The 27,802-nt window shown below is 48.3% G+C and overlaps 1 protein-coding gene across 1 annotated transcript; it reads right to left on the bottom strand.

Annotated features, from left to right (window-relative positions):
* ADORA2A (adenosine A2a receptor) lies at positions 1–26,856 on the bottom strand. The gene is made up of 3 exons (XM_070762347.1): positions 26,777–26,856; positions 7,811–8,453; positions 1–1,330 (listed from the first exon to the last, which is right to left on the bottom strand). The coding sequence occupies exons 2-3, from the start codon at positions 8,158–8,160 to the stop codon at positions 454–456; spliced, it is 1,227 nt and encodes a 408-aa protein (XP_070618448.1). The 5' UTR covers positions 8,161–8,453; positions 26,777–26,856; the 3' UTR covers positions 1–453.
* Positions 26,857–27,802: the final 946 nt, after the last annotated feature.

Here is a 27,802-nt window from a genome sequence, read left to right as displayed (position 1 = left end):
TCACACTGAAGAACACTCTACTTGTGTTCTTACACAAACAATGGCGTTTACACAAGGATTGTTGGGGCTTCTGGCCAGGCAGCTGGTTGGACTCGATGACCACTGGCCAGCCTTCCCTCAACCACCCCCCCATGCCGTTTCCATGTTCTTCCACACCTGGACTCTGGCAAAATTTGGCCACTGACTGTTATGATCACATGGGCTGCTGCCCCTCCCTCCTCCTCCGAGATCCCCTGAAGCCTCCATGAAGTGCAGGGGAACTCCTTGGCTTGCTGACCCCACCTCCCCCCACCTGCAAAGTTCCTGCCTGGTCCTGGCAGTCCTCTGCCCCCCCCTCCTTTCATGCTGCAGCCTAGGAAGGTCCAGTATCCCTCCGGACGCCTTTGAGGCTTCCAATGGAGCCTTTGCGTTGCCGTAAAACCCGGGAGCCCCAAGAGGGAGGGAGGCCCTTGGCTAAGGGGCTCCGTTTTTTGGGAGCTCCCCATTTTGGCAGGGAAGTCCAAGGTGCCCGTTCACTCCTCCGGTCCGTCCGTTCTGGCTCGGGGTCCATTCCATGCAGATGCTCTGCCCCCCAGGCCCGCCCCCCTCGTGGATGCTCCTAAACTCCCCGCTGGAGTAGAAGCCGAGCGAAGCGCTGCTGATCTGCACGGCCGTGTTCTCGGTCTCCCCGTCGTGAGCGGAAGTCCTGCGGCTGGCCGTGGCCGACCGGAAGCCCTGCTTCCTGCCCAGGATGTGCCGCTGGATGATCTTCCTGAAGGTGCCGCGGAACTCCTGGATCTGGTAGGCGTAGATCAGGGGGTTCACCATGGAGTTGGCGTGGGAGAGGATAATGGCCAGGTACATGACCCCGAGGGGAGGGCTCGAGCAGGTGGGGCAGAAGAGGGTGAAGCAGTTGATCAGGTGCAGCGGCAGCCAGCAGACGGCAAACATGCCCACGATGAAGGCCAGGGACTTGGCTGCGTGGACCTCCTTCTGCAGGATGTACCGGGACCGCTCCCCATGCTGCTGCTGCATCATCTTGTTCTCCATCTGCTTGAGCTGCTGCCGGGCCGTCATGAAGATCTTCAAGTAGATCCCAAACATCAGAAGGAGGGGGACCAGCACGCAGGCGAAGAAGTTGTAGTAGACCATGTAATCCATGGTGACCACCGTCGCGAAGAAGCAGTGCATCATGTGGCTGCTGCAGTTGGTCCTATTCTCGTTCTGTCCGGTCTCTTCCGGAGTCTTCAGGTGCCAGCCCAGCATTGGCGTCAGGCCAATAATGAAGGATAAAAACCAACAGACGGCGATGACTGCCTTGGCACGGGAGCTAGTCACCAGGGCATTGTACCTGGAAAGAGAGCAGAGAAAGGCAACGCATGAAATCCTGTCCACACAGGAAGAGAAGGTAGCAGAACTGACCAATTCATAGCATGTGTCCAGATTCCAGCTTTTTCTTGCTGCAGAATCGCCCCACCGCAAGAGAGCTGGGATCGGGTGCTGAGGGATGTGGCCGGTGGTGGTTGGCCTGGCCAACAATGACTCTAAAGCAGGGGTCCCCAACCACCGGGCCGCGGACCAGTACCGGGCCGCGGGGCATGTTGCACCGGTCCGTGGAGTCAGCAGCTGCCGGCCCTCATGCCGCCACCCCCTCCCTCCAGCGCTTCGCCTCCCGCCGGGCAAGAGGCCTCAGGAGGCAGATTCTGCCGGCCACAGGACGATGGACGGGACAGAGGGGCGGGAAGGACCGAGAGGCTCAAGCCTCTTTTGGCTTCTGCGGTGGGGCGCTTTTGCGTTTTTGGCTGGGGGGAGGCAGGAGGGCCAGCCTGACCCCCTCTCTCCAGCACTTAGCTCCCACTGGGCAAGAGGGCTTGGGAGGCAGGTTCTGCCGGCCACAGGGCGATGGCGGGAAAGAGGGGCAGGGAGGACCAGCACCCCCATGCTTAATCCCGCCCCCAACCACACCCCTTTCCGCCCCCACCGGGCCATAGAAAAATTGTCTTGCTGAAACTGGTCCCTGGTGGAAAAAACGTTGGGGACCACTGCTCTAAAGTGTGCAATAGGGTTGATATTCCTGGAGGCATCTGTAATTTGGCAAATGATTTAGCTTTACTAGATAAGTGGTCAAAGCAATGGAAACTGCAGTTTAATGTTTCCAAATGTAAAATAATGCACTTGGGCAAAAGGAATCCTCAATCTGAGTATTGTATTGGACGTTCTGTGTTAGCAAAAACTTCAGAAGAGAAGGATTTAGGGGATTTCTGAGTCTCGAAATGGGTGAACAGTGTAGTTAGGCGGTGTTCTGCCAGCGTGTCTCAACCGCCCATAATTACAGGGTAATTAGTCCAGGAAGACACACACACATGATAAAAGGAAAACCCAAAAGCTTTTATAAACAGAAAAACAGAAACAGCTCCCTTTTTAAATGTCAAAGGGATTTTCTGGTATACACAAGGCACAGGTTAAATGCAGTCCAATTGCTCACCCAATAACTGGGAAATTGAGTCCAATTCTAAAGTCCAGAAAGTCCACACACACAATCCTGAACAGCAAAAACCACGATGAACAATGAATCAGATAAACTGCCATGAGGCTAAAACACCAGGCTGCACTTTTATCTGTAGCACTAATTACAGCAGCCCCACCCAACCACAGGTGGCCTCATTTTCTCTTGTAATAATCCTTCAGTTGTTGTCTCCTATGCATCACTCTACGCATGCGTGGATGTGTCATTAATTCTTGTTCAGAATCCAGGGATGATACAGATGGCTGATCTCCTCCTGGGCTGTCTGCCAAACTCCCCTCTTCCCTGTCACTCACACTTCCTTGGTCAGAGGAGACTTCATCGGCAGAGTCTACTGGGAGCAAAACAGGCCTGCGGCATGTGGATGTCTCCCCCACATCCACCTCCACATTCCTTGGGGCAGGAGCTGGGGCAGAGCTAACCACAACAGGTGGTAGGGAAAGCAAGTAGAATGCTTGGCTGCATAGCTAGAGATATAACAAGCAGGAAGAGGGAGATTGTGATCCCGCTATATAGAGCGCTGGTGAGACCACATTTAGAATACTGTGTTCAGTTCTGGAGACCTCACCTACAAAAAGATATTGATAAAATTGAACAGTTCCAAAGACGGGCTACAAAAATGGTGGAAGGTCTTAAGCATAAAACGTATCAGGAAAGACTTCATGAACTCAATCTGTATAGTCTGGAGGACAGAAGGGAAAGGGGGGACATGATCGAAACATTTAAATATGGGTTAAATAAGGTTCAGGAGGGAAGTGTTTTTAATAGGAAAGTGAACCCAAGAGGTTGGTTCAGGGAACGATCAGAAGCAACGTGAGAAAATATTCTTTGACTGAAAGAGTAGTAGATCCTTGGAACAAACTTCCAACAGACGTGGTCGGTAAATCCACAGTAGCTGAATTTAAATATGCCTGGGATAAACATGGATCTATCCTAAGATAAAATAGAGGAAATAGTATAAGGGCAGACTTGATGGACCAGGAGGTCTTTTTCTGCCCTCAATCTTCTGTGTTTCTATGGGGTTCAATCCACCTCCTCAACAGATCTCAAGCCGTGCCTGGCATTGCCCTCACTTCAATTTTGATCCTTCCTTAGAAGTAGATGGGAACTGACTGAAGCTACACCTTAAAAGAAACCCCAAGCTTTGTTAAGTTCATCCTCAAAGGATCCTCCATCAACAGGAAGCCAGGGATTTATAATTCTATCCACACTGTAAATAATCTGGGAATTTGTTCGTTGTGGAAAGAATTCTGGAAACTTAATCTCAGAATAGTGATGGTGTCTGTTGGTGACTCTATTCATATGGCTACAGTTCCCAGCCATGAAGTGATGAGGCCATTTTGTGGTAGAGGGAATCTCCTTCTGGGTATCACCAGAACTCGGCACAGCCAGAATCCTTTCCCAGCTGCAAGGGGTGGAAGGCCCTGGGGTCAGGAACAGTGCCCACCCCCTGGACACTTATCAGTGGAGTGGACTCATCTTTGGCCCGTGCACATTCAGACCCAAATATATAACCATGTGAGGCAATCCATTGAAATCATGTGGCATTTGTTGTGATAAAGACAGGGCTCATGTAAATTGATGATCGACACAAAACAAGGTAATACAGGGGGTGGACAAACAAAATGGAAACACCTTGCAGCTCTTCCGTGGAATCCAGATTTGTGAAGCTCCCTTTGAACAGTTTTGGTGGAAACTGGGTTCTGTATGTGTCTATTGAGCTCTGCAGTGACTTTAAGAGCTACAGTCTTGTGATCCACTCTAACAATTCCCTTTCGAGTCCGACGGTCTCTCTCAGACAACTTCGACTTTCGACCAGACCTGTGCTTGGCTGAGGACGTTTTCCCTTCTCTTTCAAAAGCAGTCATTACTTTTGAGACATGACCTCTTGAAACACCAAACATTCGGGCACCTACAATTTGGCCTCTTTGAAAGTCTGAGAGGTCTGCCATTTCTAGAAGGTTATAACCAATTTCCTTAAATTTCTGTTTAAAAAAAGGTAGTTTAAAAAAACATACCAAATAACAGAATTAAAATATGTCAAGTTTTCATTGATTTGAACATGTTCAAACATGATGCCAAAAAGTCAAGTGTTTCCGTTTTTTTGTCCACCTCATGTATATTGATTCCTGGAACCAATGACATGAGGCGCTTTTTCTCTCTGTGCTGATAATAGTTGTTTTCCTTTAAAAAGAGATTTCTGATCAATACTGGAAATGCTTCCTGTTCCAGCTGGAACTCTGATGGGGCTGGTGGACGGGGATGTTTGCCTGCTACAGCCGTGGGGGATGTTCTCCCCTGAGCATCAAGAAGGGAAAGGGGGCAGCTTACACGTATTATAAATAAAACTAGGATATTTTGTTCAGGTCTTGCCTTTAAGCCTGGCTTTTGGATGGTCAAGCCCAGATTATCCATCACACAACTTTGATCGGCCAGTTCCGCTTCCTGAGCCTGGGGGCTGCTCTGCCCCAGCTTCTTAAATTTTATGGGCTATGCTTAGGTCGTGTTAAAGGCAACGTAGTTCTAAACCTAGGATTGTGTTGTGGTTGGCTCTGATCCAGCTCCTGCCCCAGGGAATGGGGAGGTGGATGCAGGGGAAAATTCAACATGTCACAGGCCTGTGTTATTGCCGACAGAATCAGTTCAGAGTTTAGTCTCCTCGGATGAAGAAGAAGGTGGGAGTGACTCGGCAGAGGGGGGATTGGCACACAGCCCAGGCAGTCAATCTCTCTTATCTTCCATTGATTCGGATGAAGATGTTTTGGACCCACGCAAGCGCAGAATTATGCGTAGAAAAAACCAAGTAAGAACATATTACAGGAAATAAGGAAGGCCACCTGTGTTTGGATGGGGCTCCAGTAATTAGGGCTGCTGCTAAAAATAGCAGCATATGGTTTTGGCCGTGGTGGAAGAATATCTGATCGGAGTTTGTCAGGAATCTTGTGTTGCTGGACTTGGTTGCTTTTTCACGACTTTGAAAACAAAGCAGAGCAACGTGTATGTGTGTCTCACTTCTTTGGAAGAAGAAGGGGTGTGAAGTTTCTTCACAGCTGCTAGCTAAGTACTTAATGACTGCTTAAGGGAAATTGTACAGACTAGCCGGTTGTTTTGGGAAGAGTGCTCTTTGCAATACAAAAAGAGTGCTTTGTTTATTTTGAATTTTGTGATAAAGAACATTGTTTTGAATTTTCAAACGTGTGTGTGTCTGAAATTTGTACCCTTGAATTTTCGGGAGGCTCCTATCAGAGAGCCCGGCAGAACAGATTGTAAATCCAGTTGCGTAGGGTATTCTGTTACAAGTGGAGGAGTGGAGAGCTCCTTTAGTAAAGTATCTCTGGACATTTTCTAGAGTATTTGTGTCTGAAATGCGGTGTGGGTTCCAGACAGGATTGGGTCTGGCAAAAGTTTTCTTTGCTCTGGTTAATAGTGTGAGATTACCAGAGCAGAAGCTGCGTTACGTTAACAACTCTTGAAGCCTTTTTGATGATGTTGTTGCAGTGGGCTTTGGCCCTCGGGTCATTTGAAATGAGTATCCCAAGGTCTTTTACAGAGTAAGAGGCTGCGGGGATGATGGGAGAAAGCCTGGGAGAGACTTTCAAGGCCTTTGGAGAGGCCCTGGGGACTCCCTGGAGCAGCTTGTGGGGATTTTGTAATTGAAGACAATTCCTTCCGGGCTCATAAAGGAGATTTCTAAAAGCCACGTTCATGAAAAGTTGATGCTTGAACCATCATCTGTTCAAGTGCATTCAGAAAACCGTGAGAAATAAAAGTGGTCCCTGTCTAACTAGGTTTGGTGGGCAGTTTTGCAAAAAGGAGCCTGATGAGAACCCACTGCGGGGAGACACAAGAGTTTTGGCTGTGACACCCCCCCCCCCCCCAAAAAAAAAAAAAGACAATAAAAGCAAAGTTTGAAAAAGGGAAGAAGATGGTGATCAATAGAGTAAAAGCTCTTTGGACTGTAATTCATGCCAGCTCTTAAAGATCAGCCCATTTATTACCAATAAAAAGCCGTGCTATTGCTATTCCTTTTTTTAAAAAAAATAAGAAATTCTTAATGTGCATTTCCATTAACAACTTGGAACCTCTCTCTGTTAAATTTAATTCTGCTATTTTCAACCTGTGCTATTTACTTCTGTCTTTTAGGAAAATAGTAACTCCACTGTACTTGTGCCATCTGCAAATTTATTAAGCATTCCTGTGTTTGTTCCAGATCCCATCCTTGCCCCTCACTCAAATTTGATTCTCTGGTCAATATTTAGCCAATTATATATATAGTTATAATTATAGTTATGTATAGTTATGGTGTATTGATGCTGTGTTTTTCATTTATGTATGTCTTTATTTTAAGGAAGAGAAAAAGAAAAAAATTATATACTACCCCACCCCCCCTATGGATGGAAACTAACCACCTCAAGATTCGACTACTGCAACGCTCTCTACATGGGGCTACTTTTTGAAGAGTGTTCCGAAACTTCAGATCGTGCAGAACGCAGGCGCGAGAGCTATCATGGGACTTCCTAGATTTGCCCACATTTCGTCAACACTCCGCAGCCTGCACTGGCTGCCGATCAGTTTCCGGTCACAATTCAAAGTGTTGATAATGACCTATAAAGCCCTACATGGCATCAGACCAGAATACCTTCAGAACCGCCTTCTGCCGCACAAATCCCAGCGACCGATTAGGTCCCACAGAGTTGGCCTTCTCCAGGTCCCTTCGACTAAGCAATGTCATCTGGCGGGCCTCAAGGGAAGAACCTTTTCTGTGGTGACCCCGGCCCTCTGGAATCAACTCCCCTGGAGATTAGAATGGCTCCCACCTTCCTTGCCTTTCGCAAGTTACTCAAGACCCACCTTTGTCGCCGGGCATGGGGTAACTGAGATACTCCTGAGCACATATAACTTTTATGAATGGTATGATTGTATTGTATGGTTCTTAATGATGGGTTTTTAAAATGTTTTGTTTTCTTTTTAAATATTGGATTTGTATATTGTTGTGATTGTTGTGAGCCACTCCGAGTCTCCAGAGACGGGCGGCATGCAAATCTAATAAATTAAATTAAATTAACCAAGGAGAAGAGCAACCTGGAATTATGGGGGAACTTCCTAACAATGAAGACAATTAACCAGTGGAGGAAGGATTTGCTTTCAGACATTGTGGGAGCTCCATCACTGGAGGCCTTTAAGAAGAGACTGGACAGCCACCTGTCTGAAATGGGACAGGCTGTGCCGCTTGAGCAGGGGGTTGATCTAGAAGGTCTGCAAGGTCTCCAATTCGGTTATTCGGCTCTGCATCTTTGCCCTATTTACCTGAGAGGGATCCGGATGGCAATAATCCGGTCGATGGCGATGGCCAGGAGGCTGAAGATGGAGCTCTGGGTCAGCACCAGGACGAAGCAGGCGATGAAGAGGCAGCCATAGAAGAAGGCGCAGAAGCCGGTGCTGATGGTGATGGCGAAGGGGATGGCCAGGACCCCCACCGCGATGTCGGCTACCGCCAGGGAAGCCACAAAGTAATTGGTGACGTTCCGCAGGTTGCTGTTCAGGTAAACGGCCCAACAGACCAGGACGTTCCCGAAGATGGCCAGGAGGGCGATGACCAGTTCGAAGGTGATGTAGATGACGTCTGCTATGAAGTTCTCGTCCCCGGGAACTAGCATGGTGAGGGCAGCTCAGAGCAGGGGCCGGGAGCCCTTGTGCCCGGAGGCTGCGAAGGCAGAGCGCGTCGGCCGGCCTTCAGGGGGCCAAGGCTTGGCCAGGCTCCAGGCAGGGCAGAAGACGTGGCCCTCCGCACAGAGCCGACTCATCCTCCAGATGACCGCTCAGCAACACCTGTTTCCGTCCGAAGCTGCCTTTGACGATTCACATCCGCTCCGCAGGGACAGAAGGGCTTCACTTTTCCTCCGAGAGGAGCCCCTTGGGAGGGGGTCCAGGGGACACTCCGTGGGACATTCTGCATGGTGGGGGGGGGGGGAAGAAAAAGACAATGAGATGGAAACCAGAGACATCCTTCAACAGAGCAGCCGCCACTCGGGCCGCCCCTGAGCTTTCATTGTTTATCCTTTGGTACAAAGATGGCGAACCTTTTTTCCCTCGGGTGCCAAAAGCATGTCACGCCTGAGCAAGTGCCCACATACATAATCTAAGTATTGCCCATAAGATCATATGCTGCAACGTCCTGCCTGTCAAAGACTACTTCAGCTTCAACCACAACAACACAAGAGCCCACCACAGATTCAAGCTTAATATTAACCGCTCCAAACTTGACTGTAAAAAATATGACTTTAGTAATCGGGTTGTCGAAGCGTGGAACTCATTACCGGACTCTGTAGTATCTTCCCCTAACCCCCAACACTTTATCCTTAGACTATCCACAGTTGACCTCACCAGGTTCCTAAGAGGTCAGTAAGGGGCGTGCAAAAGTGCACCAGAGTGCCTACCGTCCCCTGTCCTATTGTCTCTCCCATATCTCATATATCTTCTCTTCTATCCCTATATCTTTTTCTGCTATTCTCTCATAGTTATATTTCACTCCTATATTTTCTCTTCTATTCTCCCTTTAATACATTCTACCTGATTATATGCTCTATAACCCTCATTATGTATTATTGTGTATTGGAATGAATGGATGGATGAATGAATGAATGAATAAATAAATAAATATTCAATGCTTGGGGAGGGTGAAAATTGCCTTCCCTGCCTTGAGGAGGCACTCTGGAGGCCAGAAACAGCCTGTTTTCCAACTTCTGGTTGGCCTGGTAAGCCCGTTTTTCACCCTCTCTAGGCTCCAGAGGCCTCCCCCACCCCCCTGGAGGCCCTCCGGAAGCTGAAAACGCCCTCCAAGAACCTCTGTGAAAGCCAAAAATCAGCTGGCTAGGGCACCCCAGTGTGCTGGAACTGAGCTGGGGCAGCAGCTCACATGCCGGCAGATATGGCTCCGCGTGCCACCTGTGGCACCTGTGCCATAGATTCGCCATCACTGCTTTAGTATATTCTGCCTTTCGTTCAGAAGTTCAAGTGGCTCCCCCCCTTCTTCCCCACCCCACATCCCACCCTGTGAGGAAAGTGGGGATGAGAGAAGGGGACTCGGGCAGGGGTCTCCCATTCCTAGGCCAGCACCCATGTGGCTGTACTTGGGCCTGAAAGGGGAGGGTCTTGGCTTCCCCATCAGTTATTCTTCAACTTCCTGACTCCACTATCCACCAAACCCCTCCTTGTGACCTCCACAAAAGCCCAGGCTCTGCGATGTTGCCTGAGTGTCATGGCGGGGGCCGTAGTTTCAACCCGGATCCTCAGACCTGAGACGAGTGAGGGCAAATGGCTGCACCCCTTCAGGAGGTGCCCTGTGTGGGTGTGAGCCCCCCCCCTCAGTTTAAGAAGGGAATGGCGGGGGCGTGAGTTTTGAGGTTGTCTCCGGCCAACATGATGAATGGTTGACCTGGATGAATGTGTATGAACGCATATGGGGTTTTTCTAACATTTTTAGTAATTTTATACAATTCTTTTTAAAGTAATTTATATTTTTTTATACAGTGATACCTCGTCTTACGAACCCCTCTTCATACGAACTTTTCGTGATACAAACCCGGTGTTTAAGCTTTTTTTGCCTCTTCTTCCAAACTATTTTCATGTTACGAACCCAAGCTGCCACCACTGGGTTACCCCGCCTCCAGACTTCTGTTGCAAGCAGAAACGCTGGGATTTCCCCTGAGCCTCCCCTCGCTGGGAACCCCCGCCTCCGGACTTCTATTGCCAACCGAAGTGCTGGCATTCCCCTGAGGCTCCCCTCGCTGGGATTCCCTTCATTTTTACCGGCGCTGCTTTGAATCCCAGTGAAGGGAGGCTCAGGGGAATCCCAGCAATGCAAGAACGGGTGCTTCGGCTGGCAACGGAAGTCCGGAGGTGGGGTTTCCCAGCAGTGCAAGGCAAAAGGGGTGACTTTTGGGATGGGGTTGCACACATTATTTGCTTTTACACTGATTCCTATGGCTAAAATTTCTTCGTCTTACTAACTTTTCTACTCACGAACCTGGTCATGGAACGAATTAAGTTCATAAGACGAGGTATCACTGTATATATATTGTTGCATCTATAATGTTGTATGCCCCCCTGATTCATCTCGAGAAGGGTGGCATAGAAAATTAATAAATAAATAAATAAAGTGCTGCTTTGTGCAGGGATGAATGGTGAGACCCACTCCAAAGCCATCTGATAGCTTCCTGGGGTGGCTGCAAAGTCCTTCAGAAGTGACCAGTGGGCTGAGATTATGGCCAAATCTGTAGCCAGTTCTGTTAGCACACTCCCAAAGTTGGCTTGGGGAGATTTCTGGAGCTGCCCTTTCATCAGAAGATCCATACTTTAAGAAAATTGTGCACACTGAACATGTGCTTTATATTCATAATTTATGCATGCTTGCTGTATCACGTATCTAATTTGCCTGATTTAGTTTGACAGGAAATGGCTAGAAGCCACAGTCTGAGAATTTTATCCAGGCACAGATGAGATCTAGAAAAGCCTTTTGAAAACAGACAATGTTGCTCAGGAATCTGGGTCTTGCATCGAGGACCGATTCCTTCCTGGCCGTGGAAGAATCCCACCAGCGTCTAACTCCCAGTTCCAGAGACATGTAAGTCTCCCTCTTCCATTTCTTCTGGAGTTATTGATCAAAAGGAAGACATAAGCCAAGGGCTTAAAACTCAGGAGCTGCCTCCCCTCTCCCCCCACCCCAGCAGCCCTTTCTTAAAGCACATCCCTGATCTTGCCCCACATTGGCCTGAGTCGAAAGGTCACCGTCCTGGGAAGAGAGTCTCTGGTCAGCTCAGCCTTCCTCATCAGTGCTGGGGAAAGTCAAGGAAGGGTGTGACGCTCCAGAGGAGTACAGGGTGCGTTCCAAAAGTAATGCAATTGAATTTCCCACGCCGCTCCTATTGGTTGGAATGGGATCAAACCACTTGGAGTAGGTGGGGGGGACGCTAAGCTTTGCCGCGAAACCGGTCTCAGTGTTCTCCATGCTGTGGAAGTGGCAGGACGTCAGTTATTATAAACCTCTGCGCATCGACCGTGTCACAAAAAAAATGGAATTGGAAATTTCAAGTGAACTTTTGCAACGTATAGAAATTGAACCTGATTATTTGGACAACGTCATCACTGGTGATGAAACCTGGGTTTTTGAATACGACCCAGAAACAAAACGCCAAAGCTCTGAGTGGCACATTGACCAGTCCCCCAAGCCCCAAAAGGCAAGAATGGGCAAATCCAAAGTGAAAAAAATGCTCATTGTCCTTTTCAACAGTAAAGGAGTGGTCCATAAGGAGTTTGTTCCTCAAGGACAGACAGTTAACGCTGCCTACTACGTGAATGTGCTGGAAAGACTTCGAAAAAGGGTCATCAGGACGAGAAAAGACATCTCCACTACCTGGCAACTCCATCACGACAACGCGCCTTGCCACAACGCGCTATGAGTCCATGAGTTCCTGGCCAAACACCAGGTGCCAACGCTGCCCCACCATCCCATAGTCCTAATGTCACCCCAGCAGACTTCTTTTTGTTCCCTTGGATTAATTCAGCCCTGAAAGGAACCCGTTTTTCATCCATAGAAGAAATCCAATCAGCCGTGACAAAGACCCTGCGAGAGATCCCTGAAGACGCCTTCCAGGGCACATACCGGTCATGGCAGAGTCCCTTGAAAAAATGTGTAGAGGCCCAAGGACAGTGCTTTGAAGAATTTTAAGTGTTTATGCAAATCTGTTCAATAAATTACTTTTTTAAAACAAATTGCATTACTTTTGGAACGCACCCTGTAAACTAGTCAATTTGATGAACAAGTAACCAGAGTATTGTTGAGGCTACTTTATGATCTGCTGATCCCCAGAGGCCTCAAAAGTAATTTGTATTATTTTTGGCTGCAGGATGTAATAAAGTAATAATGATGGATATTCTCAATGAGGGGGACACCACCACCACCCCACACACAGCAGCTGCATTCTTCATCAACTCCTCGTGGACACACAATGAGTCCAAATGTGGGTTTTGTGGTGGCACAGCATGGAGTAGCAACCGCAGTGCCATGGCCAAAGATCACTGGACTCCCCATGCTCCTTGTTCTTAGGTGATTTCAAGAGGAGAAGGACTAGGACCACATGATGAATCAGACTTTTTAGCCAGTGCAAAAGCCATTGGGAAGGTCAATCTCAGGGAGTAATTTCTGCATTGTCAAATGCATAATTTCTTGCCACACTCACGCTGGAGGAAACTAACAACTAGGGAATCACTTTATTTGTCTGTGGCGAGTGTTGCATCGCTTGTGACGCCTGCCTCCCTGGCAGGGAAGAGAGCGCTTTCTTCCGTGATGACCACCAGTGGACTTTGGCCAATGCAGGTGAAGAGGGTGCTGATAGGTGACAGAAAAAGCGGTCCTTGAGCCCCTGCAGTCGGACAATTAGAATTGCTGGGAAACAGGATCCCAAGAAGAATCCTTTGGACAGTATGAGTGGCCTTTACATTAGTGTTTCTCAGCCTTGGCAATATTAAGATAGTGTTCCCTTGATTTTCGCGGGTTCAAACTTCGCAAATAGCCTATATCACAGTTTTTCAAAAAATATTAATTAAAAAATACTTCGCGGGGTTTTTTTCTATACCGCGGTTTTTCCTGCCCTATGATGTCATGCGTCATCATCAAACTTTCATCTGCCATTGCTGATTGGCCAAAATCTCACCCAATCAACATTGTTATCACAAAAAAATAATTATTATTAATAAATAATTATGTTTATAAATATCAGGATCACTAAGTGTCTTATTCAATGGTGAGTACCAGTAATAATGGTGAGTAAATGGTTGTTAAGGGGATGGGAAATGGTAATTTAGGGGTTTAAAATGTTACCAAAAATTGTGTATTTACTTCTGCATCTCTACTTGCGGAAATTTGACTTTCGCGGGCGGTCTCGGAACGCACCCCCCCAAAAAATCGAGGGAACACTGCACCTGGACTTCAACTTCCAGAATTCCCCAGTCACCATGGTATCTGGGGAATTCTGGGAGTTGGAGTCCACACATCTTAACGTTGCTGAGGTTGAGAAATACTAATGTAAAAGCCACTCATGATGTCCAAAGGATTCTTCCCGTTCCTCACGGGATGCAGTGAAGCCAAAAATGCTACAATGGGGCATCAAAAAGAGTGATATTAAGGTACAGATGACAGTATTTCACTGCAGCTCAGCTCCACAAACACCGCACTTTGGAATTTAAAACTAAATATCCTCAAGAGAGAAAACTTGTGAGATCCCACAGCAATATCCTTATGGGCTTATGTACTGAAAACAAATTCCTTGTGTGTCCAATCATAAAAATATTCTATTCCATTCCGTTCCGTTCTGCCATTTACAGAATATGATTCCGTCCTTTGGAGATGCTGTTGTTATTTCATTCCTACCTGGCATATAGCAACTTGTCTTGGCCACCCACTTTCACTTACTACAAATGAAGGAGTCATGGTTTTCGTGCTAGTATAACATCTGTCTGCTTATGTAGCAGTTGATGGACGTAAAACCACCCCTGTATTCTTAGGCTGCCTCTGCCACCCCAGCCCAATCTATCTCAGTCTTCCTTGATGACTACGTTTAAAAGCACAGGTGGGCCTCATTTAATACACAATTCTCCAGCAACTGTCCCAATTTATGATGGTGCTGAACACATGGCAGTAATAGCCTGTCTCAGAGTTTGAGTTGCTGCAGAATCCCACAGTCGCATTAACCATGATTTCTGATGTTCATGAAGTCAGCCCAGTCACACGAGCTTCTCCAACCAGCAATGCCAGGACTGCCATCATTGATTGTCCTAATTGTCATTTTTATCTATCTATCTATCTATCTATCTATCTATCTATCTATCTATCTATCTATCTATCTATCCCAGCGGCCAATTAGGTCCCACAGATTTGGCCTTCTCCGGGTCCCGTTGACAAAAAAATATCGTCTGGCGGGACCCAGAAGAGCCTTCTCTGTGGCGGCCCTGGGCCTCTGGAATCAACTCCCCCCGGAGATCAGGACTGCCCCCACCCTCCTTGCCTTTCGCAAACTTCTGAAAACCCACCTTTGTCACCAGGCTTGGGGGAAACTGACATAGTCCTAGCTTTTCCATTTCATGTATGGTTTGTCTGAACTGTATGATTGTTTTTATAAGGGTTTTAAAATTGTTTTTAATATTGGATTTGTATCTCATGTATTATTTGTTGTGAGCCGCTCCAAATCCTAGGGAGAGGGGTGGCATACAAATCTAATAAATTATTATTATTATTATTATTATTATTATTATTATTATTATTATTATATTTGTCTTATTTCTATGCCGCCTGACTCCTAAAGGACTTTGGGCAGCTTCCAGCAAGTAAAAGACAATTTTTAAAAGTAGCGTAAAAACCCTCCTAAAACATGTGCTCTCACTATCATACAGGGCTGGATCCAGGCAGTATCTCATTCGATCAGCATTAACCCATTCGCCGTCGTTAACTGGAGACTACCTGTACAGCAACACTGATTCAGCCAAGCCCCCAACGGCATCGAACTGCAAAAGAGGCAGTTTCAAAACTAGGCAGCGTCTCTTCTCCATTTTCTCTCCTTGGTTTAGAACGTCATTGGTGAGAAGACAGAATGATTGTGGAAAATAAATGTTTACATCTCTAGCATCTGTACTATTATAAATGATTATGGAAACTTTCTCGTAAAATCTGAATTGCTGCACAGCTGCTCGGCTCTCCCACAGCTTCAGCCTTCATCTTCTACGGCAGCCCAACCTTGTCTTTCTTATCTATCTATCTATCTATCTATCTATCTATCTATCTATCTATCTATCTATCTATCTATCTAATCTATCTGATTTAATTTAATTTAATTAATCAATTTATTTATTTATTTATTTAATGCCACCCTTCTCCTTAGACTCAGGGCGGCTTGCAACATGTTAGCAATAGCACTTTTTACACAGAGCCAGCATATTGGCCCGCACAATCCGGGCCCTCATTTGACCCACCACGGAAGGAGGGAAGGCTGAGTCAATCTTGAGACGGTGATGAGATTTGAACCGCTGACCTGCAGATCTAGCAGTCAGCTTTAGTGGCCTGCAGTACTGCACTTTATCCGCTGCGGCACCTCGGCTCATTTTGATAGTCACGTCGGGGTAGTGGCTGAAAGTACCGAACTACAAACTAGGAGTCCAAGTTCTCCTCAATAAGAACCTAAGAAGAGTCCTGCTGAATCAGGCCAAAGGCCATCGAGTCCAGCATTCTGTGTCACACAGTGGCCCACCAATTGTCCTTGGGGATCTTGAGCAGAAAGAGAAGGCAAAACTCTCCCTTTCCTTTAAATCCCGACAAATGGTACTCAAGGGAATCCTGCCTGTTTCAACTCAAAGAGAGGGAGGGAGGGAAGGAGAAAGAAAGACAGAGAGACATGAGAACCTAAGAAGAGCCCTGCTGAATCAGGCCAAAGCCCATCGAGTCCAGCATTCTGTCACCAATTGTCCATGGGGATCTTGAGCAGAAAGAGAAGGCAAAACTCTCCCTTGACCCCCAACAAATGGCACTCAAGGGAATCCTGCCTGCCTCAACCAACATAGAGGCGACACATGGGCATCCATTTCAATGACCACCGATACACTTGGCATCCATGAATCTGTCTAATCCTGCCTTGAAGCTATCAAGGCTGACAGCTGTCACGACCTCTTCTGGAAGTGAATTCCATCAAACAACAACCCTCTGGGTGAAGAAGAAATATTTCCCTTGATTTGTCCTCACTTTCTTACCTATGAGTTTTAGGGAGGGCCCCCTTGTCTTAGAATTGTGTGATAGAGAAAAGATTTTTTCTCTATCCACCTTTTCCATCCCATGCATGATTTTATACACTTCGATCAAGTCACCCCTTCAACGCCGTCTTTCAAGGCTGAAGAGACCGAGGCGTTGCAACCTCCAGAATTCAAGTCACTGGAGGATTTTGGGCCAGTCCCTCTTGGCTCTCAAATAGGAAACCTCTCCAAAACCCTCACAACAAGGGCTCAACAAGGCAGTGCCAGGAGTCAACCCTGACTCGCAGGCACACATTCGCACCCGGTTCTCTCAGACAGGAAACTAAATAGTCTCCCAAATGCTACCAGGTCCATTTTAGGAAGGAGGGAAACTAACCTTCCAGTGTCCTTGCAGGGCAATCCAAAATAACCAATCTGGGCTAACAGGTGGACCAATTGTCAGCCACGATTTGCAAGGCCAAGGAGGGGCGCATGGCGAGGCAGGGTAGTAGTGAAACAGCCACTTTGTCATAATATCGGTGTGCAAATAAAATAATAGTATCCATGGAAAGAGAACATGAACATTCTCATTTCCTTTGCCACTAATTGCATTTCTAACCTATCTTGGATATTTGGTCTGTTTCCGGTAATAGGAGGAAATTAAGTATTAATAGCCAACCTTTTCACTTCTGGTCGCTTGGAGGAGGCCCAGCCCCCCTCCCGATGCTCCGCTCCCTGCCCAGGTGCCTATCAGGTGTTCCCGGGGAAGGTCTGCGCTTTGCCCAGGGTGGAGGGTCTCTCTCTGGCCCAACAGACCCCCGTCTCCTGCTCCCCTCTCTTCCCTCTGGCGAGGCAAAGAGTCCGTCTCAACTCTAGCAGCTTCAAGGCAGCCGGGCTTCACCTCCCACAGATGCTGGCAGAATTCTTTGCCAGTCGAAGGCCACCAAGGCTGGGAAGCCCCCTCGGCTCCAAAAGGAGCCCCCCCGACTTCTGTGGCCACAACTGGGACCAGAACTTCCATTGCTGAGCAAGGCGGCTGTCAAGTGAGCCATGCAGCTGTTGGGCACATCTGGCTTCTCCCGTTGACTTGTTCATTCACCAGGAGGTCATAAATGGTGATCACGTGATCCTGGGATACGGCATCTGTCACAAATGCAGGCTGGTTGCCAAGTGCCTAAATTTGGATCCTGTGCCTTTTTCTTTCTTTCTTTCTTTCTTTCTTTCTTTCTTTCTTTCTTTCCTTCTTTCTTTCTTTCTCTCTCTCTCTCTCTCTCTCTTTCCTTCCTTATTTCTTTCTCTCTCTCTCTGTCTTTCCTTCCTTCCTTCCTTCCTTCCTTCTTTCTTTCTTTCTTTCCTTGGATTTGTATCCCACTCCTCTCCAAGGATTCGGGGCCGTTTACAATATGTAAAAACAATACAAATCTAAAAACCAATAATAACTAAAAACAACTAGTCTAAAACCCATTTCAATTTAAAAACAGTCATTCCAATCCACCAACATGCTTTCCATTCAACATACATTCATCCATAAGCAGGGGAGAGCTGATTCCAGACAGCAGGGCCCCCACAGAGAAGGCTCTTCCCCTAGGCAAGTGACATTGTCTTGTTGACGGGACCTGGAGCAGGCCCCCTTTGTGGGACCTAACTGGTCACTGGGATTCATGCGGCAGGGGGCGGTCCCGGATGGAGTCTGTTGGGATGCTGCGCAGAGCTGTAAGTGCAGAGGGCCGGATGTTGCTTTTTTCAAGCTGCTACTTTTAACAGTTGCTAAACAAATGGTTGCAAATCCCTCAACTTACAAGCATTTCTTTGGCAATTCTTCAACTTGTTGCTTTGTGTCCTGGGGCAAAGCAACCAGGAACAGGAAGCTCTGCTTTGCAAGAGAGGGTCCCTCTGGCTGGCCCCTCCCTCTAGGGAAGTCAGGCAACATTCCCATCTTGCTAACAGAAGACAGAGGAGAGCCACCTGCGTGGGAATCTGAACCGTATTGTGCAGGAAATGCAAAGGCTGCCTTCCAAAAGTATGTACCTCCGGAACCGTCTTCTGCCACACGAATCCCAGCGGCCCATAAGGCCCACAGAGTCGGCCTTCTCCGGGTCCTGTCGACTAAACAATGTCGTCTGGCGAGCCCCAGGGGAAGAGCCTTCTCTGTGGCGGCCCCGGCCCTCTGGAATCAAACTCCCCCCAGAGATCAGAACTGCCCCCACCCTCCTTGTCTTTCGCAAATTACTTAAGACCCACCTATATCGCCAGGCATGGGGGAATTGAGACATCTCCCCCAGGCTTTTATGGTTTTATGTATGGAATGCATGTGTTGCATGGTTTTTAAATGATGGATTTTTTAGATGCTTTTTTAATATTAGATTTGTTTACATTGTCACACTGTTTTATTATTGTTGTGAGCTGCCCCGAGTCTTCGGAGAGGGGCGGCATACAAATCTAATAAATTATTATTATTATTATTAAATTATTGTGTCCAGTAGGCGTTTTATTTATTCATTCATTCATTCATTCATTCATTCATTCATTTATTAGAATGCTGCCCCTCTCCGAAGACTCAGGACGGCTCACAACAATAACAACAATGTAACAAATCTAATACATTAAAATAAGTCTAAAACCCATTAATTAACAACCATACAACACACTCATACCATACATAAATAATGTAATCCAGGGGCTCAGCTTCCCCATGCCTGACAACATAAATGGGTCTTTAATAGCTTACGAAAGGTAAAGAGGGTGGGGGCAGTTCTAATCTCCAGAGGGAGTTGGTTCCAGAGGGCTTGGGCCGCCACAGAGAAGGCTCTTCCCCTGGGTCCCGCCAGACAGCATTGTTTTGTCGAGGGGGCCCGGAGAAGGCCAACTCTGTGGGACCTAATTGGTTGCTGGGGTTAGTGCAGCAGAACCAGTTTAACCAAACTTCCACTGCCTAACTCAGAGGCTTGGCTGGCCCTTCCCAAAGGCTGGTCTCCCTCATTCAGGATTCTTGGGGACACCCCCACCCCACCCCACCCCGGGATCTTCTGCCAGCAGAGCCTCCTTGGGCTTCGCACTCCTCTGCTGCGACCACCTTCAGGACATGGGACAGCTCCACGAGGCCTCTTCCCTGACAGGTGGCAGACTTCCACCGGAGCTGCCTTTAGGCTAACTTAGACTTTTAAGGTTTATTCAATTTGGACTTTATAATAGTTTTTTAATTTTAGTTTGCTCACAGTCACTCATGCCCTCATCACTTCGAGGTTCGACTACTGCAACGCTCTCTACATGGGGCTACCTTTGAAAAGTGTTCGGAAACTTCAGATCATGCAGAATGCAGCTGCAAGAGCAAACATGGGCTTTCCTAAATACGCCCAGGTCTCTTCAACACTCCGCGGCCTGCACTGGCTGCCGATCAGTTTCTGGTCACAATTCAAAGTGTTGGTTATGACCTATAGAGCCCTACAGGGCATTGGACCAGAATATCTCCAGAACCGTCTTCTGCTGCACAAATCCAAGCGACCGATTAGGTCCCACAGAGTTGGCTTTCTCCGGATCCCGTCGACTAAACAATGTCGTCTGACGGGATCCAGGGGCAGAGCCTTGTCTGTGGCGGCCCCGGCCCTCTGGAATCAATTTCCCCCAGAGATTAGGACTGCCCCCACCCTCCTTGCCTTTTACAAACTTCTGAAAACCCACCTATGTCGCCAGGCTTGGGGAAATTGACATACCCATAGTTGTTCCATTTTATGTATAGTTTGTTTGGATTGTATGACTGTTTTATAATGGGATTTTTATAATTGTTTTTAGTAATAGATTTGTATTTCTGTATTATTTGTTGTGCGCTGCTCCGAATCTTCGGAGAGGGGCGGCATACAAGTCTAATATATTGTTGTTGTTGTTATTATTATTATTATTATTATTATTTATTAGACTTGTAGTTATTTTTTGATTTATTTAGTAGTAGAGGATTTATGAACCCTGATAAAATTTATAATGAAGTAATTTAGTAAATGAAATGGGTTTAATTTAGACTTTTAAAGTTTATTCAATTCGGATTGGTTCATTAAATGGCATTTACAGATTTGAAAATCAAGATATCTGTTTTTATTGCTTAGTTTTAATTTATCAAGAGGGGTTTGATGAAATATAATAATGGCATAATAATTTATGAATTTAAATGCTTGTATTTGTTTTGTTTTTTAACTGATATAGTATAAGTATATAATCTTTATACCAATAAAATTACGTATAAGGGTTTTTAGTCTGTTTTGAGATTTGTACTAAGAGGGAGGGAGGCACTACAGCTTTGATATTCAGATTACAAGATGCGAAAGATATTGATTTTACCAATAGTTTATGGAATATTAATGACGGATTTAATTAGACATTAATGGAGATTTATCTGGATGACGAAATTAGAAAGAATGGAATAAGTGGTGTGTGATGATAACTGAAATTCAATAGATGGGATTTAAGAGTGTATAATTTGATTATATAAGACTATTTTATTGTAACAAAATAGAAGGCATATTGTTTTTTGTATTTTATGATGTAGAGAGAAAAAAATTTACTTGAAAAAAAAATTTCTCCCTGCCTAGGAAGGAGATGGTGGTGCTGTCCGTCCCTCACAATCCATGGAAGTGCCCCCCCCCCCCGACTGTATGGGAAGAGGGGAGACCAGGACGTGCTCCGAGACACAGTGGCAGCGGCTCAGTTTTGGCACAGCATCCCTCCATGTCCTACTTGGGTAAGGAGGGGCCTCCAAGGCCACCACGAAGAGCCTGGCAATGTAAACTCGCCCTTCTCCTCTGACATCATCCCTCCCACTCCCCACTTTCTCATAAAGAAGCCGCCTGCTGCCCGGATGCCAGATTCCTGGTTGATTGGTTCCCTCCCTTCACACTTTCAATGCTGCCTCCCAGCCAGCCTGGCATCCTGAGTTGGGTCTGCACCCCCATGATGCAGAGCAGCCCTGGCCCTTCAGGGGAAGGGGCACCCTAAGTGGGCATGGCTTTAAAGAACCTAAGAAGAGCCCTGCTGAATCAGGCCAAAGCCCATCGAGTCCAGCATTCTGTATCACACAGTGGCCCACCACATGTCCCTGGGGATCTTGAGCAGAAAGAGAAGGCAAGACCCTCCCTTTCCCTTGACCCCCAACAAATGGTACTCAAGGGAATCCTGCCTGCCTCAACCGACATAGAGGCGGCACATGGACATCCGTTTCAATAACCATTGATACACTTGGCATCCATGAATCTGTCAAATCCTGCCTTGAAACTCTCCAGGCTGACAGCTGTCACGACCTCTTCAGGAAGGGAATTGCATCAACCAAGGACCCTCTGGGTGAAGAAATATTTCCCCTTATTTGTCCTCACTTTCTTACCTATGAGCTTTAGGGAGGGCCCCCCACCGCCTTTAATTAATTAATTAATTAATTAATTAATTAATTAATTAATTGTATTTATATGCCACTCACTCCAAAACGGACTCTGATCGGCTAACCACAATGCCAGTGGGGCCAATCCACCTCCTCACCAGCGGATGCCCCCCCCGTTTGTGGGGGAAGCAGGTGCCCGGCCCTCCTTGGTGAAGAGGGGCAGAAGGTGGGTTCTGGATTGACAGGTGCAGAAGTCAGAACCTCCCTGTGAGATCGAAGGGGAGGGCAATTCCTTCCTTGGGGCTGCAACTGGTGAAATAACTTCACTTTTGTTACAGGCAGTCCTCCAGTTATGAGTGGTTGTCACAGGCCTGAGATTTAAGCATTATTTTTTTGGGGGGGTGGGGGTGGAAATCTACTATTTAGTTCCTCCCATTGCAAGCAATGGATTTGCTTACTGACCACAGAGTTTGCATAACAACCATGGCATTCGCTTTATGACCAACAGGTTAATGTTGGTCATAAAACATTAAAAAATGTTGTAATATTAGGGCTGACCTATTTAACAACTGGCATGACTTATAACCTTTAAGCTGGGCTCAAGTTATAAGTTGAGGACTAGCTGCATGAGAAAATGAGTTAGTGTCCCTGAAGAAGGTATTTGTTCGAGACGGGTCTCTCAACCCGGGCCCTCTGAGGGATGTGGTGGAGACCCTGTTTTGGGGCCGGGAGGGGTCTGGGTGGGGGACAAGGCTTCACCTAAAAGCTCTCCTGGCTCTCTTCGTCTGGGGGATTCTGGGTGCAATTTGGGAGCCTCCCTGGACTGAAGAACCAGATGGCAGACGTGGGCCAGAGAGCTTTTTCACAGCTTTGTCTTTTGCGCAAGTTCCTGGCGCATTCACACCAGGGTCACTCCTGCAGCTGCATGCCATTTCATTCAAGTGCAGACTACATGGGGCTGCCCATGAAGACTGTTCAGAAAGGGTGCAAAAGAACAGAATTGGCTCTATCCTGCTGGACTTTTGCAAGGTTAAGAAAAAAACACCCCCTTGGCTCTGTTGTCGAACCTGCAGGCCCGAGAGCACCAGAGCTGGGCCAAGGTTTGAGCAGTTTGTGCTTTGAATTATTTGTTGAGCCAGGTAAACCAATAAGTGAACACTCGTATTTCTTCTCTACTATATCCTCTATAACCTTCATTGTGTATTGTTGTGTATTGGACAAAATAAATAAATAAATAAAAATAAATAAATAACATGCTGCACAAAACGTTTAAAGTTTTTTAGTGAAATTAATTGGATTTTTAGATTTGTACATTGCATATTAAAATTGTTTTAATCATTGGATTTGTACTGTGCTTTATTGTTGTGAGCTGCTCCGAGTCTTTGGAGAGGAGCGGCATACAAATCTAATAAATAATAATAACAACAACAACAACAACAATAATAATAATAATAATAATTGAGGAGAAGCAGCTAGAGAAATTAGTGAAATACGAAGATCTAAAAATCGAGCTGCAACGACTCTGGCATAAGCCAGTGAAAGTGGTCCCAGTGGTCCTTGGCATGCTGGGCGCAGTGCCAAAGGATCTCAGTGGACATTTGAAAACCATCGGAATTGACAAAATCTCCATCTGTTAATTGCAAAAGGCCGCTTTACTGGGATCGGCAAACATAATTCGCCGCTACATCACAGAGTCCTAGGTGCTTGGGAAGCGCCCGACTGGTGATGAAATATGAAATCCAGCATAATGATTTTGTTTGCTATGTTGTATTGACACAATAATAATAATAATAATAATAATAATAATAATAATAATAATGATAATAATAATAATAATACTGTTTGATATGTTGTGAGATGCCCCAAGTCCTCGGAGATGGGCGGCATACAAATCCAATTAATTGATTAATTAATCAATCAATTAATTAATTATACATCCAATAACACAGAGAGAAAGCCAAATGCGAGAGCAAGGTGGGTGAGCCTGCCTCCCTCCCTCCCTCCCAGAATGGAACCAATGCTAAGAGGAGCCGAGCTGATCAAGATGTGTGCAAGGCAAAAGGGCTTCTTGAGTTGATCGGCCACCTGGGTGGATCCCCCTCCAAATGCCCAGAGCACACGAGCAGCCCATTTCTTTGCAGACTGGGCAAAACGCAGCTGTGGCTGTCCGGGAGTTTCAAAGGGCTCCCAACATCTCACAGCAGCTGAATCTTCTCAACACAAGTCTAATAAATTATTGTTGTGTCTAATAAATTATTGCGCATTTTTGCAGCTGGAGAAGCCGCCGAAAAGTCTCCCTTTCAGAACTGACCTCTTCGAGACCCAAAGGGGGGGAAGCCTTATTTCCATGGGGCCGGGCAGGCTTGGAAGCCCTGAGCCTGGCATAGCGGCCATGAGAAGGACAGACACACACACACACCGCCAATGCCAGCGTTCGCACAAGGCACCAAACTCATCTAACCTGGACGCTTGCTTCGTCTGGGGCTCTTTTGCCAGGAGCCCAGGGAGGAAGGGGCTCCTCCTGAGTGAGGAAGTGAGGGGACTGTCCCAGCAGCACTCTGAGAGTCTCCCGGTGGACCCATGAAGGAGAGAGGACCCACTGCTGGACCCCCAAAGCCCAGGAGAGACACCGGGGGAGAGGGGGCAGGCTCACCTGCGGCTCCTCCTGGAGGCTCCCTTTCAGGTGGGGCAGGCCCATTTCTGAGCAAAATAAATAAGCATCAATTTTTTTCATTTCATTTTTCATTCCATTATGTTCAGAAATCTTCAAATTAGTATGCCAATGCAAAAGATAGTCAAAAATTCAGATTTGGCAGGCTAATCTATATATAAAGTGAAAAAAATTGCACACAGCCGGGGGGGGGGGGGCTTTTCTGAGCAAAATAAACAAATAAGCATTAATTTTTTTTCATTTCAATTTTCATTTCATTGTGTTCAGAAATGTTCAAATTAGTATACTAGCAAAAAAGTATTTTAAAAAACACTTCCAGTAGCTAAAACCAACCTTTTTTTTCTCCGGGTCTAAAAGACCCAGAAGACCACAACTGTACAGTAAATGCGAGGACAATAGCAGGGTTTAGCCTTCCAAGCACTAAAGAAGCCATGGCAGCAAAGACACCCACGCTGCCCCCACCTCCATAAAACCCCTGGCTTCAGGGGGGGAACCAACCATATGGACCAGTTGGGGGGAGGAGGCAATAGTGCTGAAAGAGAGCAAGGAGGCTGGAGACCGAGGTGGACGCATCAATCCTCACCCGAGAAGTTCCTGGGTGCCCCCTAGACGCCCCTCCCCATTTGCCAGTCCTTCCCCCAGAGTTTGGTGCCTTGGACTGGAAGGGCAGTTCGATGATAATAATAATAATAATAATAATAATAATAATAATAATAATAATAATAATAATAATAATAATTTATTAGACTTGTATGCCCACCCCCCTCTCCGAAGACTCAGAGCTGATCCAAGAGACTCTCCCAGATTCCCATTCCTCAATCTGTTGCTACCGACGGACCCTGCTGCTTGCCAAGCCTGCCCCCCCCCCAAAATAGCTGACCATCCCCCTGGCCTTTTTATGGGGAGGGGTGGCACACACACACACACACACACACACAGGAGAGATCTCAGTTGCTGGACTGGAACTCTTTGGCAAATGTTTTCCGCTTTGGCAAAGACTCAGAGCCAAAGATGTTTTCAGCGGCTGCTGCTGGTTATTTATTGGGTTCGGCTCTGGTTCTAATCCTGGATGTATTTTACAGCAAAGCAATAACTGCACGAAAACTGAAGCCTCGTTTAACATTTTTGGATGGCACCTTTCTCTGTCTAATGGACAACAAGGCCCCAGAGCTGGAACGCTGGCTGGAAAATGCTGTTTTAGGGCTGACTTCAGTTTTTGGTCGGGGGGGGGGGGGAGCTGAGACACAGAGCCCTTCAACTGGGACCCCCCTCTATTGGCCAGGTAAAGTAGGCAGAGTTGAAGCCCCCAGATGGCCCACCTGTGCCAGCGAGGACCGGTCCGGCCTGGGACCCTCCACACACTCCCAGGCCTGAGAAAGCATCCCAGGGAATCGGTCCAGGCTGGGAGCCCTCCTGCCCACACGCCCCCCCTCCCAGGGCAGAGGAGTCCTGCACACCCACCCCCAGTCACACTTCACAGGGGGGGCAGGGGGGGCTCTCCACCCTGCCTCTCCACTCACAACTCCTTCCCTGGGTATGGAGGGGGGCACAGGGAGCTCTGCCGTGCCCTCCCCACTGGGGGGGAGGCTCTCCTTGGAGGAGGAACTTTCAAAAGACAATTAAAGATTAACACCCCCTTATTATCCCCAGCATTGCCATAGACAGGGACACTGAGGGGGGGGGCGGTGGACCTGCTCGAGAGGGCAGCCTTGCAAGGGGGGGGGCTTCTCTTTCACGCAGAGACCTTCCCTGGGTCCTCAAGGGGGCGGAAGGAGGCCGAAGGTAAAACCTCCAGGGACCAAGGCGGCCGCTCCCACCTACAGGACGCCCCCCCTCCCGATTCAAAAGCCCCGACGGGCGGGGGGGAGCAAAGGCTCCTGACTCTCACTTGGTCTCCCCGCCCCCGAGAGGGGCCCCGGCTGATCCAGAGGTTCGGCCGCTGACCGAAGCCGCGACGGCGGATTTGGAGCTGCCTCAGCGGGACTTCTCTCTTTTTTGAGGGAGGAGAGCGCCAGCAGACCGCCCGCCCTTCTGGGTCCCCCCTCGGAGCCCCCCAACTTTCCGCCCCCCTCCCGGAGCCTCAGTCTCCCCGAACTGCCCAGCAGGTGCCGGGCCCGCTCCCAACCCTTCCCGTCGGAGAAGCCCCCCCCCCCGGCAGGAGCCGCCCCCGCCTATCCGCCGGAACAAACGGGGGTGCAATCTAGGGGGGTCTCCCGCAGAGCCCGGCAGGCAGCGACACCCCCCCCCCCGCGCCCCTCGACGACGCCTCTCGCCCGACCACCCTGAGGGCTCCGCCGCCGCTGCGGGGGCCGAAGGCGCAGGGGAGGCTCCGTCGGGGCTCCGTCGCAAGGTCGCCGGCCGAAGGCGCCTTGCTGAGCCGACGGCAACTTCCCCGAAGGGCGTCCGGAGTCGCCTCTCTCCTGCCGCCTCCCTCGGCGATGGTCGCCCCGCCCGCCGCCCGCGCTTTTACCTGCTTGCCGCCGGCCGGCCGGCTGCTCCTCCCGGCTCGCCGCTCGCCCTCGAGTCCCGCTGCCCGCCCGGCGGCCGCCCCGCCCCGCCGCGCCCACCCCGCCCGCCGGCCGGAGTCTCGGGGCCGGGCAGGCGCGACCTCTGCTGGGCAGGCGCGGCGCCGGGGGCTCCTTCCTCGAGGGGAGCCCCGCTCCTCCCCGCTTGGCCCTCGGGGGGCTCCGTCGGCGGGCGGGAAGGGCCGCAGAAGAGGCCGGCAGGCGCGGAGGGGGCGGCCTCGAGGGCTGAGGCCAGCCAGCCGAGGCTCTCCGACACCCGCATATTCTGCGGGGAAAGCCGCCGCCCTCCCGGAGGAAGGACGAGAGGAGGCCGGGAGGTCTCCAGCCGGGCCGTTGAGGGGAAATCCATCGAGTGCCGCCCCCCCCCCCCGTTGGTGACGAAGGCGGCGGGGGCCACGCCGAGAAGGGGCCTCTGGCTTCCTGGCTGGAGAGCCTGGCGGAGCCCCTCAAAAGCCCCGGGCCCCTCCACCCTCTCACGGGAGCCCCCTGGTGGAAGTCCGGGAGCCTCATCTCCAAGGGCCGCCCCTCCCCCACCCACCCGTGGACTAGGTCAGGCCTCGTCAGGAGGAGACCCGGGGGGGCCTTCGGACAGGTGAGTGTCTATTAGAGGAGGCGGTGACCAGCCTCCGTCCAGTTCACCTCCTGTTTATTTTTGGAATAGAATCATTTATAATTAATAATTAATAATAATAATTATTAATAATAATAATAATAATAATAATTTATTAGATTTGTATGCCGCCCCTCTCCGCAGACTCTTTATAGGGCCAAGTGTGAGGACACACAGGTAATTTGTCTTTGCTGCAGATGCTCTCAGTGTGCATAAAAGAAAAAGAGACGTTTGTCAAGAATCATGAGGTAAAAATCACTTAATGATTGTCATAGAATAGAATTTTATTGGCCAAGGAATTTGTCTTGGTGCAGATGCTCTCAGTGTACATAAAAGAAAAAGAGACATTTGTCAAGAATCA

The sequence above is a fragment of the Erythrolamprus reginae genome, chromosome 10, assembly GCF_031021105.1.
Source record: "Erythrolamprus reginae isolate rEryReg1 chromosome 10, rEryReg1.hap1, whole genome shotgun sequence".
Classification (NCBI taxonomy): domain Eukaryota; kingdom Metazoa; phylum Chordata; class Lepidosauria; order Squamata; family Dipsadidae; genus Erythrolamprus; species Erythrolamprus reginae.
Note: the sequence above shows the minus strand (reverse complement) of the source record. Positions and strands in the feature narration are given on the sequence as shown.

Bases quoted from the DNA above. Each gene is read 5' to 3' on its own strand.
- ADORA2A (XM_070762347.1), bottom strand. From the start codon at position 8,160: ATGCTAGTTCCCGGGGACGAGAACTTCATAGCAGACGTCATCTACATC. The intron at 1,331-7,810 runs GTAAATAGGGCA...CTCTCTTTCCAG, and splicing joins GCCATCCGGATCCCTCTCAG to GTACAATGCCCTGGTGACTA.